This window comes from Scedosporium apiospermum (assembly GCF_000732125.1).
Source record: "Scedosporium apiospermum strain IHEM 14462 chromosome Unknown SEQ_SAPIO_0105, whole genome shotgun sequence".
In the NCBI taxonomy this organism is placed as follows: domain Eukaryota; kingdom Fungi; phylum Ascomycota; class Sordariomycetes; order Microascales; family Microascaceae; genus Scedosporium; species Scedosporium apiospermum.
Window position 1 is genome coordinate 116,846 of NW_015971806.1, and position 12,534 is coordinate 129,379.

Sequence of the window (12,534 nt, forward strand, 5' to 3'; positions counted from 1 at the left end):
CAGTGACTCTTGATCGCGTAATATTTTGGGCCATTTTCTCTGCATTACAATTGGTCTAGAGTATGCGTAACGCTCCAAGATGCACTATAGGGGCCTCAATACCACCGCGGGAGAGCGTTATCTAGTACGGACCAATGACGACTCCATCCGCATCCTTACAGGGCGTGAGGTACATAAGCAGTAAGTCCTGACTCATTAAGCATCACTTCCGATACGTTTCCTTCGAGTTGACGATCATTTGCCACACGTAAATGAGACAAGGGCCTCGCAATGCCAGCTACTGCCAGGTAGTTGTAGTTGCTCTAGTAATGTTGAGGTGCGATATAGCGCGCTGGATGATCGTAGTGTGTTCCGTTTCCCCATAAATGGTTATGCTGCTAGAGGATTTTGATATCTGTCTGTACTTGTACTGTATGGTAAGTAGGCAATTATGAGTCGAACGATAATATACACTACAGTTGCGCTTAGGTGCCGTATATATATGAGCCCAAATTGGGCCCAGAAAGATACTATGGAGGGTGAGTTCACTTTTTTATCGAGGGCAACTTTAGCCAAGGCACCAAAACCGGGCCTCTGTGGCCGTGCGATAGACGTAGGCTAGGCTCACCCATGGATTCACCCCGACTCAGCTGCAGCTTAGGAAAGTGAACAGCAATGGAAATTGCTGAGGGTAACTTTCAGGTGTTACATATTGCTGTTCACACTGGTGGTTGTATCTATTAAGCCGTTTCACGCATTGCAGATGCCAGCAACTATAGACAGATCACACAAGGGAGATCACCTGGACTCGAATCGCTCACCATTGCACCCCTGAGGAGAAGACCAAACACTCCATAGGTCCTACCATCTCAGGATTTTCAAGTTCATACTACCTGGCCGAGGCTACTTATGCGTTGTTGACATCACCGCAGCATCTAGAAGCCAGTTAATCCCGTGATCGACGGCATACCGCTCGCCGTATGCGATCTGCGATCCGTACAGTAGTCAGACCTAATTCCTGCTGACCAGATCAGCCCCAGTTTCATCGCCGAGGTTTACTACCTACACCAGAAGCCTAACTGTTGATGGTACTAGATGAAAGATTCGCATCCACCTGCTGGCCAACTAAACTGTGTGTGCTCGGCGCTTTGGCGATTCCCCCTTTGCGGCCTAAGCAAAGACTAATCGTGTCTACAGTCTATCCCTATGCCGTGTTTCGCGATCCTGATACCTCGCCTACGGCTCCTCCCGGGGAAAGCGTTGAGACTCAGCCAATTCCATTTTCAAGACTTCGATGTGTCCTGCCTTTGGGGGGACGTTCACTCAACATGCACTACTTTTGTTATTAGTTTTTACACAATTTACACAATCGACATGCTGCACTGACTTATTGAGTATGCAAAATTCAACTACATCGCAATATCCCTCATAATAGAAGTATTAATTCTATCCGAAACCTACCAGAAGGTCGCAGTAAAGTGTTCAGAGGACAACATCATCCACAATTACCGAGCAGGCAGGAGAACGCAGCTAGATACAGATCTGGCGAAGGTGTTCGGTCGCATGTATGACATGCAGGAGGAGACGAGGAGGTTTTATGATGTGGAGGTTGCCAGGTTGTTTAAGGTGTGCGAGGGGTTGGAAGGAAGTATTCAGGGGTGAAACTGGAATTGCGTCCAGTGCACATTGTGGGCATTGTCGGCCTTCTTCATGGCCATTGCATGCTGCAACATTTTACTATAAACTAGATAATCTTCGATGGCAGTTTTCTAGACTCGAGGCTGTACTTTGCTCTAACTGGGCCAACTATCTGGTGTCATTTCACACAGTGAATCGAGTCTCACACCATGGTCTTAACTCGGGATTGTCGGGACCGGATATTATAGAAACTAATTCCTTCAGTCTGTTATCCTCCTCACTACAGGCCGAGTGGAAAAAAAAACACTCGCCACGGTTAATATCCTGACTTAAGTAGTATAGAAGAACTTCTTCTGCTCAAAATCAGTCTGGTCCAGGAAAGCCTCCGTTACGTCCTCCTCCTGATCGCTTCCGGACTCCATACCAGCGGTCCGCTTCCTATTCTGCCATGCTGCTAAAGCCCAGTACACGCTGATGAGACCAATGGCCACGCAGTAGCAAACAATCATCGAAATCGTTCCGCCCACATACTCAGGCGCTTGGTTCGCCCGGAAGGTCTGAGGTCCGATTAGGTTGCCGACGGCATACCCAACGTACAAGATGGCGAACACGACGGTCTTCTTCGTGTGGCCGGCCGTATTGGCTTGCGCGAGACTGATGCCGACGACATACGGGCCGAAGTAAGTATACAGGAGATAAAGACCCACCATCTGACCGGCGAGGTTGCTGCGCGGGAGGGCAAAGACGACGGCGGTACCGACAATAGGAACGAGACAGGCCAAGATGACGACCAGACAGCGTCGGTTTTTCCACTTGGCGGACAGGAGAGAGAACACGAACGATGAGAGGGTAGACATGACTCCTGTGGGCATGGTGAGGAGGGATGCTTCAACACCGGAGTAGCCCAGGCCCTGGATAATCAAACCGCCGAAGGTGATGAGGCCGCCGTTCGGGATGTTGAGCGCGATGTTGAAGAAGAAAAGTAGCCACGTCTTTGGGTCCATCACAGCTTCCCACACCTGCGCCCATTTCCAAACGTTGTTGACAATTCCCGTCTTGTTGGCCGCCAAGCGGTTGACCATGTGGTGCTTTTCTCGTTCGGTAAGGAAGAAGGCGTCCATGGGAGTACTAGGAAGCCAGATCAACGCGATTATGGACCATAACATGGAGATGGAACCTTGTTAAAAAAATTTTCAAATTAACATTACGAGACGGTCAAAGTGAAGCTTCAGTTATTCGATCTACTTACCGACGAGGAGAAAGAGGTATTGCCAAATGGCGAGCGGGGCGTCATCCGAAATGTGGCCAACAGCCCAAGACAGAAGACCGTTGAAAACCGAACTGGCAGCCGCAAAGACCAGAGCATTGCGCGGGGGCTGTTCCTCTTTCAAGTAGAAACCAGCGAGCATCAAGGAAATACCTGGCACGATGATGGCCTCGAGTGCGCCTGACAAAATTCCCATTATGATCAGCCGGGAAACTCTGAAATTGTAGTGGCTTAGAATTCGCGTTTATTAAGCCTTACCCATAAGAAATCGAAGGGCTGCTAGTCCAGCAAAGTTCTTGCAGGCAACCATAAGCAGGGCACATGCGGACCAGCCCAGAGAGCAACTGCAGAGATACTTGGCACTAGGAAAGCGATGGATAAGCCAGGAAGATGGGAACATGCCAACAAGTGCCTATATCGATCATGGTCAGCCCACTGGCCATTTTCAGCAGGAAACGGTGATGGCGCTGAGAGGAAAGGGGGAATAACAGACACCTAGGGAGAGGATAGAACCCAGCCAGCTGTACTGTTGGCCCACGAGGTCGTTATCCTCCCGCAGTCCATAGAGAGCTGCCGTGCCAAGCGCTACTTTATCGATGCTGTGAATAAAGGTGTGTTAATGGGTCTGCCGCCCCGCCTGGATAGAGACGTAGAAATAACGGGCAGGCCTGCTTACGCTCCAAGGGTAGCCACAAGGAAGAGCTAATAAATCAACGAAAGATGTCAGCATCATTTCCAGATGTGGCTTGACACACCAGCTTCCCCCAGTTTATAGAGGAACAGGATTCTATATTACGTACCATTGGCAGGAGGATCCAGTCAGTCTTCCTCATTACCCTCTTGTGTTCAGCATCAGTGAGAGGCCCATAGTGCTCAGTGCTGTTGAGATAGAGAGCAGCCTGGTCTGCTTGGCGGTTGTCAAACTTCTGAGCCTCGACTGATGGTGCTGATGGGACCTTGGAGACAGCCTCCTTCTTCTCGTCTGTGTTTATGGCAGCCATGCTCATGGATGGAAGACGAGCTAAATGAAAGAACGAGTAACTTCGGTGGCGAGCGACGGTCGACTGGGAATATTCATTCGTGCAAACAGACTGCGTGGCAGAGACGATCGTCGAGGATCGAGCGATGGCTTTTATAAGCTGGAACCGAGATAATGGGCTCTAACTATCAAGGCAAACCTCCTATCGCCGTACAAAAGCCGGGGCATGTCGTACCAAACTCGACCAGGGTCGTTGACAAAAACCTAGAGCGTTGGGTGGCATGGCATGAGTTGGCGTGGATCTAGCTTGCATGAAAGAGTATTGTAGACCTGGGGTAGCCCCACAGGCTCCCATTATTGGATCAATGATGTATACTACACTAACATATCGGGGTAGGCGGAGCTGCGGAGATTGACTTTGTTGGCTTCTACTTGGAGTTAGCCTTCACTCGTAATCGGGATGAGAGGGTTCGTTTCGACCTTCCCAGTGAACAGTGGATGCCAAGGCCACTAAGGCCAAATTAGGAAAAAGGGAGACTATCGGTTTGATCCTGTCCACTATGATAATAGTGATAATAGGACGAGACACAACTGTGCCCTTTTCCGAGGTGTAGTATTCTTGTATCGGCCGGTGAGATAAGGAAACAATGCATGCCATCGCTAAACAGTCGACCCACCACCAGTACTCCGTAGTAATAAGTGAAGAAATTTTCTTACCCTAGCTTTATCATTAATTCATTATCACCCTGTCTCCATCAGCAAATCCCATACCGCCCACTCAATCGCCTCAGCCTTTTTTTTTTTTTTTCTGCCAGATTAAAAAAAGTTGCATATTTTGCTGTAAGTTCATATATTTTCTCCAACTATCCTCTCGAAACGATACATTCTGGTATCAATTGCTTTGTCCAAGTCACTTGTCCGGAGGCAGATACCAGGATTCCCATCGTGATGGAGCTTAAAGGTGAGTCAATGCGGATTGTCTGGGCTGGCGCATCGTTTTTCTCTCCACGGTCTAGATGTATTTCAAAATGCGTATCGAAACGCCACAGTCCTCGATGTGGTCAAAGGGTTGAGAATATCCTCTCCACACTTGGGCGGGCTGTGGCCTAAAGGCTACAATCTGTGCTGAGTGTAAAAGCCCATTCTACACAAACATAAGTTGCAATTCGGGAACCCGCAAGATACTGAAGATGTGCCGATCTGGGTACCCGATGCCGCAACTTGTTTAAACGAAACCAAGAAACATTCACCCAAAGCCATCCCTGATTCGACTCCTACATGATATCTTGTAATGAAACACAGTAGGCGATTTCACTGTACGTATTATAGTCAGTATTTACGCTAGACTCAACAGCTTGCTTCTTGTCTCTACCATGTCCTCCCACTTTCTGCACCTACCCAAGTCCCTATCAAGCCATACATTCATGACTATATCCTGTGCTTTTACTGCCGTTGCTATCCACCTCGTCCTGATCAGGGTGTCAAATTTATCCAGGACTAGCCGTCTATCGTCTTCATTACATACCCCCATAGTACCCACAACGAAAAGAGGAAAGATAACCGACGGCTTAGGAGTAAGATTGCCCATAATGCCTATGACCCGACGCGTCAGGCCCTGAATTACGGGTGATGCGGGCGTGGCGCCGTCAGCACAAGCGTAGAGGTAGATGAGAGCGCACAGTCTCTTGCTTTCAGCTACTTGAAGCAGTTCCCCCGTAGACTCGCTGCCGTCGCTATCCGTAGAGCTTCGTTGATGTAGGGCCTGCAGCGCTTCTTCGATGGCGTCGCGACGTCTCCTAAAACTCGCCGCTTCCTCCTCTTCTTCAATTTCAGACAAGGTCACCCTCCTCGCCCGCAGGTTTAGGATCAAAGTGCCAATCGCCGAAACTTGTTGTAGAAGTCCACGCGAACACGCAATCATGGGGTCAATCTCGGTGTCTTCGTCGCCGGCGAACCACTCGCTAGGTTCGAAAATGTTTTCCCTGATCCAGGCTGTGCGGCTCATGATGTCGTGCGACACGAACCACATCACGCAGAATTTGCGAAACTTGTCGGGCAGGCCGGGGCGTCTAGGCCAGGCCAAGTTGCAGAGGACACGGGCGGCACGCAGGTGGTCCATCCACTCTGGGGAGCACATCTCGGCGATGTCTGTGCATGACAGGATAATTATCGTTGCCAGGATCGAGGCCCAGTTGTCCGGTGGAGAATTGCCCTGTCTATCGAGCCACTCTCCCTGCATAGCCGTGATCTCATTCCTCAATCCCCGTAAAGCCCGAAGCTTGTACTTGACTGAGGCGACATTGTACCGATACTTCTCAGCCTGGTTCGCGAAGGAGGCTTCATGGCCGGCCCAGGCAAGGAGCGCATGGAATAGAGGGACAGATGAGAATGATAACGGCACGACGAACTCCCAGTATGGGTTTTCTGTCGTCGAGTTGCTGAGGTTGGGACACAAACAGCTCACGAAGAAGTCGAAAAGGTGAAAGTCTGTGGAGTTCTGTGCAGATGGAATCATGGACAGTCCTTGGGAGGGGTATGGGGAATGGAACACGGGGTCGCCGTTCGTAGTGGTATCGAATGGCGGGTCCTCCTCCACTGCACCTATTTCCTCGTCCCGGTCTTCACTATCGCTTGTAGGCTCTCCCAGACCTTCGCCGGTGCACTTTGCTTGCTCATTTTGGCCAAGCTCAGCTGGCCCCGTACCACAGCCCGGTTCGATATAGTCATCCAAAGTAATGTTCAGAAAGTAGACTTTCCCTTGAAACGCCCTTGCGCTCATGTGGTGAACAATAATCGGGACCTCAGGAGTTCGGCCGGAGATACCTGCGGGTCCATCTGAGTACTAGGTTATAGATACACCCAGAAGAAGGGAAGAAGGGAAAATCGGGCTAGTACAAGTAGAAAGAAAATAAGACTGGGGGTGGACGCACCTTGTCGTCCAAAGCAGATGCCCCTGGCGAGGGCCTCCTCTCTCCACAAGAGCTTCCGACCATACTTGCACACGTGTTTGCCTCGGGCGCAGTTGCTGCAGATGGGCCTCTCTAGCGTGCATCTAATCCGACGCTCTGGATATGCCAACGTCAGCGGATTATTTTTGGTTCTGTTCCTCATGCTCGGCGTTTCTTGGGGACAAACAGCTGGTTTCATACCTTTGCACTTCCAGCACGCGTTCCGCCCGCGCTTCTCCACAGTCTCGGGATGTGATCGGCGGGGCATATTAGAGACAGTCAATGTCTAGCACGAGGGAAATGAACCGGCTTGGATGCGAGGCATGCGGGGGTCTCTAGAGTGAAGAGGTGAAAGGGCTGGGGATTAAGGCGTAGGTGATTGTAACAGACTGATGTATTTGCTGATGGGACAACACGATAAGCCTGGGTGGGGGAAATAACCGGGTCTAAATATGGGCACTTGATGAGGCAGGTCGAAACGACCGCCCCTTTACCAACACAAACCCTTGATTCGGCATTGAACCTGATGAAGCTTGGCTCTTGTGTGGACACTAGTGTAGTAAGTTCCATCGTTCAGGGATAATTAGAGACTATACCGTAAAGGGGTAGGACCGCTTGCATCCTTCCAGGTCTTCTCCGCATCCCCCGCTTCGGCTCCTCCGTTATCTGCATTGCCATATCACCACCACTTGGCTGCTTTGTGTAAAGTAGGATAGGCCCTCACCCTAACACCTAATCCTTCTTCGACGAGTGGCGAGCACCCCCAAAGTGGAGCAGCTTGGGCATGCTGCGACGGGTCCTGTGAGGGGTCTTGTGATATCCGAACTCGCCGGCGGGAGGGCCAAAGAAAACTGCCCCTCACCGGGAACCCCAAAGAGAAGGTCGTTTCGAGCTGAAAAGATATAAGAGCAGACGAGTTAAGGATACAGAAAACTAGATATAAATATGACGTTTGATTGTATTCACAACGTCAAGCCTCAGGGTCAAAAACCACGGTCAATCAATTTAGAAACTGCATACTATATTCAACACTTCCTCTCGTTTTGACTCCGCGAATTTTCAAATCCTGCCCGGATTCCACTTGAGTCCACGCCCCTGTTAGCGGAACGGGGAAGAAGCGCCTGGCATGACACAAGTCTCAAACTTAGAAATAATGGAGGACTCTATCCTCATTGCGATTGATCGTGGCGGCACCTTCACCGATGTGTGGGCGTCGGTGGAGGGCAAGCCGGATCTCGTTTTCAAGCTGCTTTCCGTGGATCCCGATCACTATAAAGATGCTCCCACTGAAGGTCAGTGCTCCAAGTCGCAGCTGCAACTTGCCGGTTATAATTCGTTTCTGACGGCAGACTGCAGGCGTCCGAAGAGTTCTTGAGCATTATCTTGGACAAGAAATTCCCAAGTCAGAGCCGTTGCCGAAGAAGCCCATCCGTGCGATCCGCATGGGAACCACGGTCGCAACGAACGCGCTTCTCGAGCGAAAGGGTAGCCGCCACGCCTTCTTGGTAACTAAGGGCCACAGAGACGTCCTGGAGATCGGCTCACAACAGCGTCCGGATATCTTTGCCCTTGACATCCGGAAAGCCGCCGTCTTGTATGATGCCGTGGTTGAAATTGACGAGCGAGTTACCATCGAGCACTACGACGAGGAGCCAGATCGAATCAATGGCGCCCGAAAAGTCCTACAGGGCGAGGTTGTAAAGGGTGTCGGTGGCGAGCTCATTCGCGTCCTGGAGAGACTCAACGAGGAAACGACCAGAGCGTCGCTTCAACGTCTAAAAGATCAAGGGTATACCACTGTTGCTGTGTGCCTGGCGCATTCATTCCTCTTTCCCGACCACGAGTGGCGAGTTGAAGCTATAGCCAAGGAACTTGGGTTTGAGCATGTCTCTCTGTCATCCGCCGTAGGTGCGAATATGGTCAAGATGGTCTCCCGAGGCGGGACAGCTTCTGCAGATGCCTATCTTACGCCGCAGACGAACAAGTATATTGCGGGCTTCGCGGCTGGTTTTGAAGGTGGCAATCTTGACGGTCTCCGGTGTGAGTTTATGCAAAGCGACGGCGGTCTGGTTAACTACAAGTCCTTTAGCGGCATGAAGGGAATTCTCAGCGGACCCGCGGGCGGCCTCGTTGGTTTCGCCAGAACGTCTTATGACGGCCAGACCCCCATCGTCGGGTTCGATATGGGAGGGACCTCCACGGACGTGAGTCGCTTTGGCGGAACATTCGACCATGTCTTTGAGACTACTACCGCCGGTGTCACGATTCAAAGTCCCCAGCTAGATATCAACACGGTCGCGGCAGGCGGTGGCAGTATTCTCTTCTGGGAGAACGGACTTTTCAGAGTCGGCCCGGAGAGTGCAGGCGCCCATCCTGGGCCGGCAGCCTACCGAAAAGGGGGCCCTCTTACGATCACCGATGCCAATTTGCTGTTAGGTCGCCTGTTGCCGGAATATTTCCCAAAAATATTCGGCCCCAGTGAGGACCAGCCCCTAGATATCGACATCGTAAGGCAAAAGTTTGGTAAGCTCGCCGAGGATATCCAAAGGGATACCGGTCGAACTGTCACACCTGAAGAGGTTGCCCTGGGATTCATCGAGGTTGCGAATGAAACTATGTGCAGGCCAATTCGATCACTCACGGAGGCGCGTGGTTTTGACATCGATTCGCACAACCTCGCTGTCTTCGGTGGTGCGGGAGGGCAGCACGCCTGCGAGATCGCAGAGAACCTAGGAATCTCTAGAGTTGTGATGCATAAATATTCGAGCCTTCTGTCAGCATATGGTATGTTTTGAACCTCCCTTTCTCACAGCCACTCTTAGACACCCCTGTTGTTTGTTCTTCGGTGGGATTATAGCATATAGGCGTCAATACTGATGATGGGCAGGGATGGCTCTGGCTGAGGTTGTCCAAGAAGCACAGGAGCCTTGCAACGAGGTTCTAACTCCGGAGACTCTGCCAAGTATTAGTGAGCGGCATGAGAAACTTCGTCAGGCAACCGAAGCGGCGCTTCTCGAGCAGGGCGTTGACGAGGCAGCCATCAAACATGAAAAATATCTTAACCTACGCTACCGTGGTAGTGATACCACCCTCATGATCCTCGAGCCAGCAGATGGCGACTGGAGGAAAGAGTTCATCGCTGAACACCTGCGCGAGTTTTCCTTCGTGTTACCAGAAGATCGCGAAGTATTAATCGATGATATCCGCGTCCGGACAATTGGCATTAGTCGCGAGAACAACAAAGACAGCGAGGTACTGGAGCGTGAGCTTCGAGCCGACAACTTCACCCCCATAGAGGCGGCTAAGCTAGCCACTGAAACTGTGAGTTCAACTAATCTCTGAGCAAACGGTGATATATCCTTCCCCTTTTGCCTCGTTTGACTGACGGACTTCCAGCGCCCGATATATTTCAAGAATGGAGGTTTCCACCAATCAAGCGTTTTGCTTCTCAAGGACATAACCCCTCGCAACCTGGTGACCGGACCGGCTGTGATTATCGACAACACGCAAACCATCGTGGTGGCCCCTGAATGCAAAGCACGCATACTTTCAAGCCATGTGGTTATTGATGTCAGGGCACCTCAGATTGAGAAATCTGATATCCTGACCGTGGACCCTGTTCAGCTCTCCGTCTTCGGACATCGCTTCATGAGCATTGCTGAGCAGATGGGCCGCGCGTTACAGAAGACATGCGTCTCCCTCAACATTAAGGAGAGATTGGACTTTGCCTGCGCCATCTTCAGCCCTCAGGGCGACTTGGTAGCAAATGCGCCGCATGTCCCCGTCTTCTTAGGCAGTATGAGCTACGCTGTGAAGGGCCAAATCGAGCTAGTTGGCGACAAGATGAGGCCCGGTGATGTTTTCGTTACAAACCATCCAAGTAAGAGAACCATGGCCCACATTCAGGGGCATCTACTTCTTCATATACCTAGCTAATAATGTATATAGTGAGCGGAGGAACACATTTGCCCGATTTGACAGTCGTGACGCCCGTCTTTAACGACAGCGGAAAGGAGATTCTCTTCTTCCTTGCTTCTCGCGGCCACCACACCGATATTGGCGGATCAGAAGGCACATCTATGCCGCCTAACTCGACTGAATTGTGGCAGGAGGGTGTGGCTATCCGGTCATTCACTATGATCCGTGACGGACGCTTCGACGAAGATGGAATCGCCCAGCTATTCGCCGAGCCAGGCAAGCGACCAGGGTGTAATAGTACACAACGATTGAGTGATAACATCACCGATCTTCATTCCTTTGCTGCGGCGAACAACAAGGGCGCTAAACTTCTCCGTAAGCTGATTGAGCAGCGCGGCAAGGAGACTGTGCAATTCTACATGGCCGCCATTCAGTCCAACGCTGAGATTGCCATTCGAAATTTCCTGAAACGAGTACGAACGCAATATCCCGACGGTAAACTTAACTCTGTTGGGTACATGGACAACAGCTCTCGGATTTGCCTTGAAGTACGGATTCGGGAAGACGGGAGCGCCACGTTCGATTTTGCTGGCACGACGCCCGAGTTGCATGGAAACATGAACGCTCCCCGGGCTCTGACTTACTCGGGCATTATTTTCTGCCTTCGAGCCATGATTGGCTCGGATATCCCGCTCAACCAGGGATGTCTATCGCCTATTGACGTGATTATCCCCGAGGGCTGTTTCCTCAACCCGTCCGCGGATGCAGCCGTCTGCGCCGGCAACACGCACACTTCCCAACGCATCTGCGATACTATATTGCAGGCATTTGAAGCGGCAGCAGGATCTCAAGGATGCATGAACTGCGTGGGCTTCTTTGGTGGTGAATCACTTGATGAGAGTGGTCGAACGAAGGGATTCAAGTACGCCTTCGGCGAGACGATTTGCGGTGGCGCCGGCGCCGGACCGACATGGCATGGGGCCAGCGCTGTGCATACGCACATGACCAATACGCGTATCACAGATGTGGAATTAGTCGAGAAGCGCTACCCTGTACTGATGAGGGAATTTAGCATCCGAAGGGGAAGCGGTGGCAAGGGCACTTTCAACGGAGGCGACGGCATCCGAAGAGTGTACGAGGCTTTGGCTCCCCTGAGCTTCAGCGTCATCACCGAGCGAAGGACGACGAGGCCTTACGGTCTCCGTGGTGGTGAACCTGGCGCGCATGGATCGAATACTTGGAACCGGAAACAGGCGGACGGATCGGTCAGGGCGGTAAATTTGGGACAGAGGAATATGGTAAGAATGAAGCCTGGCGACCAGCTAGTCATTGATAGTCCCTCCGGCGGCGGCTATGGCGCCGTTACCGCCAAGATCAATGGAGTCAATGGAACTAAGGCCAATGGGACGAATGGAGCTGCGGAGGCAGATATCCATAGCAAGGTGGTCAGAGTGAACGACTATGCCAACTGGGCGCCAGAAGGCTTTTGATCAATAATAGTAGGCATAGAATCGGGATATAAAGAGCATAAAACTTATGTCAATACAGTTATCTAGCCATCGTATCTAAACGTACGCACATCGTGTTATTTTAATAAACCGCTAAAGTAATTCTCGCCTCTAGCGAAGTAACTACATTCGGAAGGAAAGAGAGAGAGGTGACAGGGTCGTGGCATAAGGCCTGGGGTATCTGTCAAGATCCGATGACATCTGGAATCAAGGTTTAAAGTATGTGTAAGGTGTAGATTGCTCCACCGTGTTCTAGCATTGGGCGAGAGATCTGCTACAGCTATATAATCTGAAGTT

The 12,534-nt window shown here is 51.1% G+C and overlaps 3 protein-coding genes across 3 annotated transcripts; 1 reads left to right on the forward strand and 2 right to left on the reverse strand.

Moving 5' to 3' along the window:
• Positions 1-1,946: 1,946 nt before the first annotated feature.
• On the reverse strand, positions 1,947-3,885 carry SAPIO_CDS6601 (uncharacterized protein; the record flags this gene model as incomplete). Its single annotated transcript, XM_016788660.1, has 6 exons — positions 1,947-2,794; positions 2,867-3,064; positions 3,143-3,296; positions 3,378-3,483; positions 3,561-3,586; positions 3,685-3,885. The coding sequence occupies 6 exons, from the start codon at positions 3,883-3,885 to the stop codon at positions 1,947-1,949; spliced, it is 1,533 nt and encodes a 510-aa protein (XP_016641704.1).
• Positions 3,886-5,272: 1,387 nt separating this feature from the next.
• On the reverse strand, positions 5,273-7,079 carry SAPIO_CDS6602 (uncharacterized protein; the record flags this gene model as incomplete). The annotated part of the gene is made up of 4 exons (XM_016788661.1): positions 5,273-5,332; positions 5,389-6,686; positions 6,794-6,928; positions 7,013-7,079. 4 exons carry the CDS (start codon positions 7,077-7,079, stop codon positions 5,273-5,275), a joined length of 1,560 nt encoding a protein of 519 aa, XP_016641705.1.
• An 885-nt stretch (positions 7,080-7,964) lies between these two features.
• SAPIO_CDS6603 (Uncharacterized protein C11D3.15) lies at positions 7,965-12,219 on the forward strand (the record flags this gene model as incomplete). The annotated part of the gene is made up of 5 exons (XM_016788662.1): positions 7,965-8,103; positions 8,168-9,595; positions 9,699-10,132; positions 10,208-10,691; positions 10,760-12,219. 5 exons carry the CDS (start codon positions 7,965-7,967, stop codon positions 12,217-12,219), a joined length of 3,945 nt encoding a protein of 1,314 aa, XP_016641706.1.
• Positions 12,220-12,534: the final 315 nt, after the last annotated feature.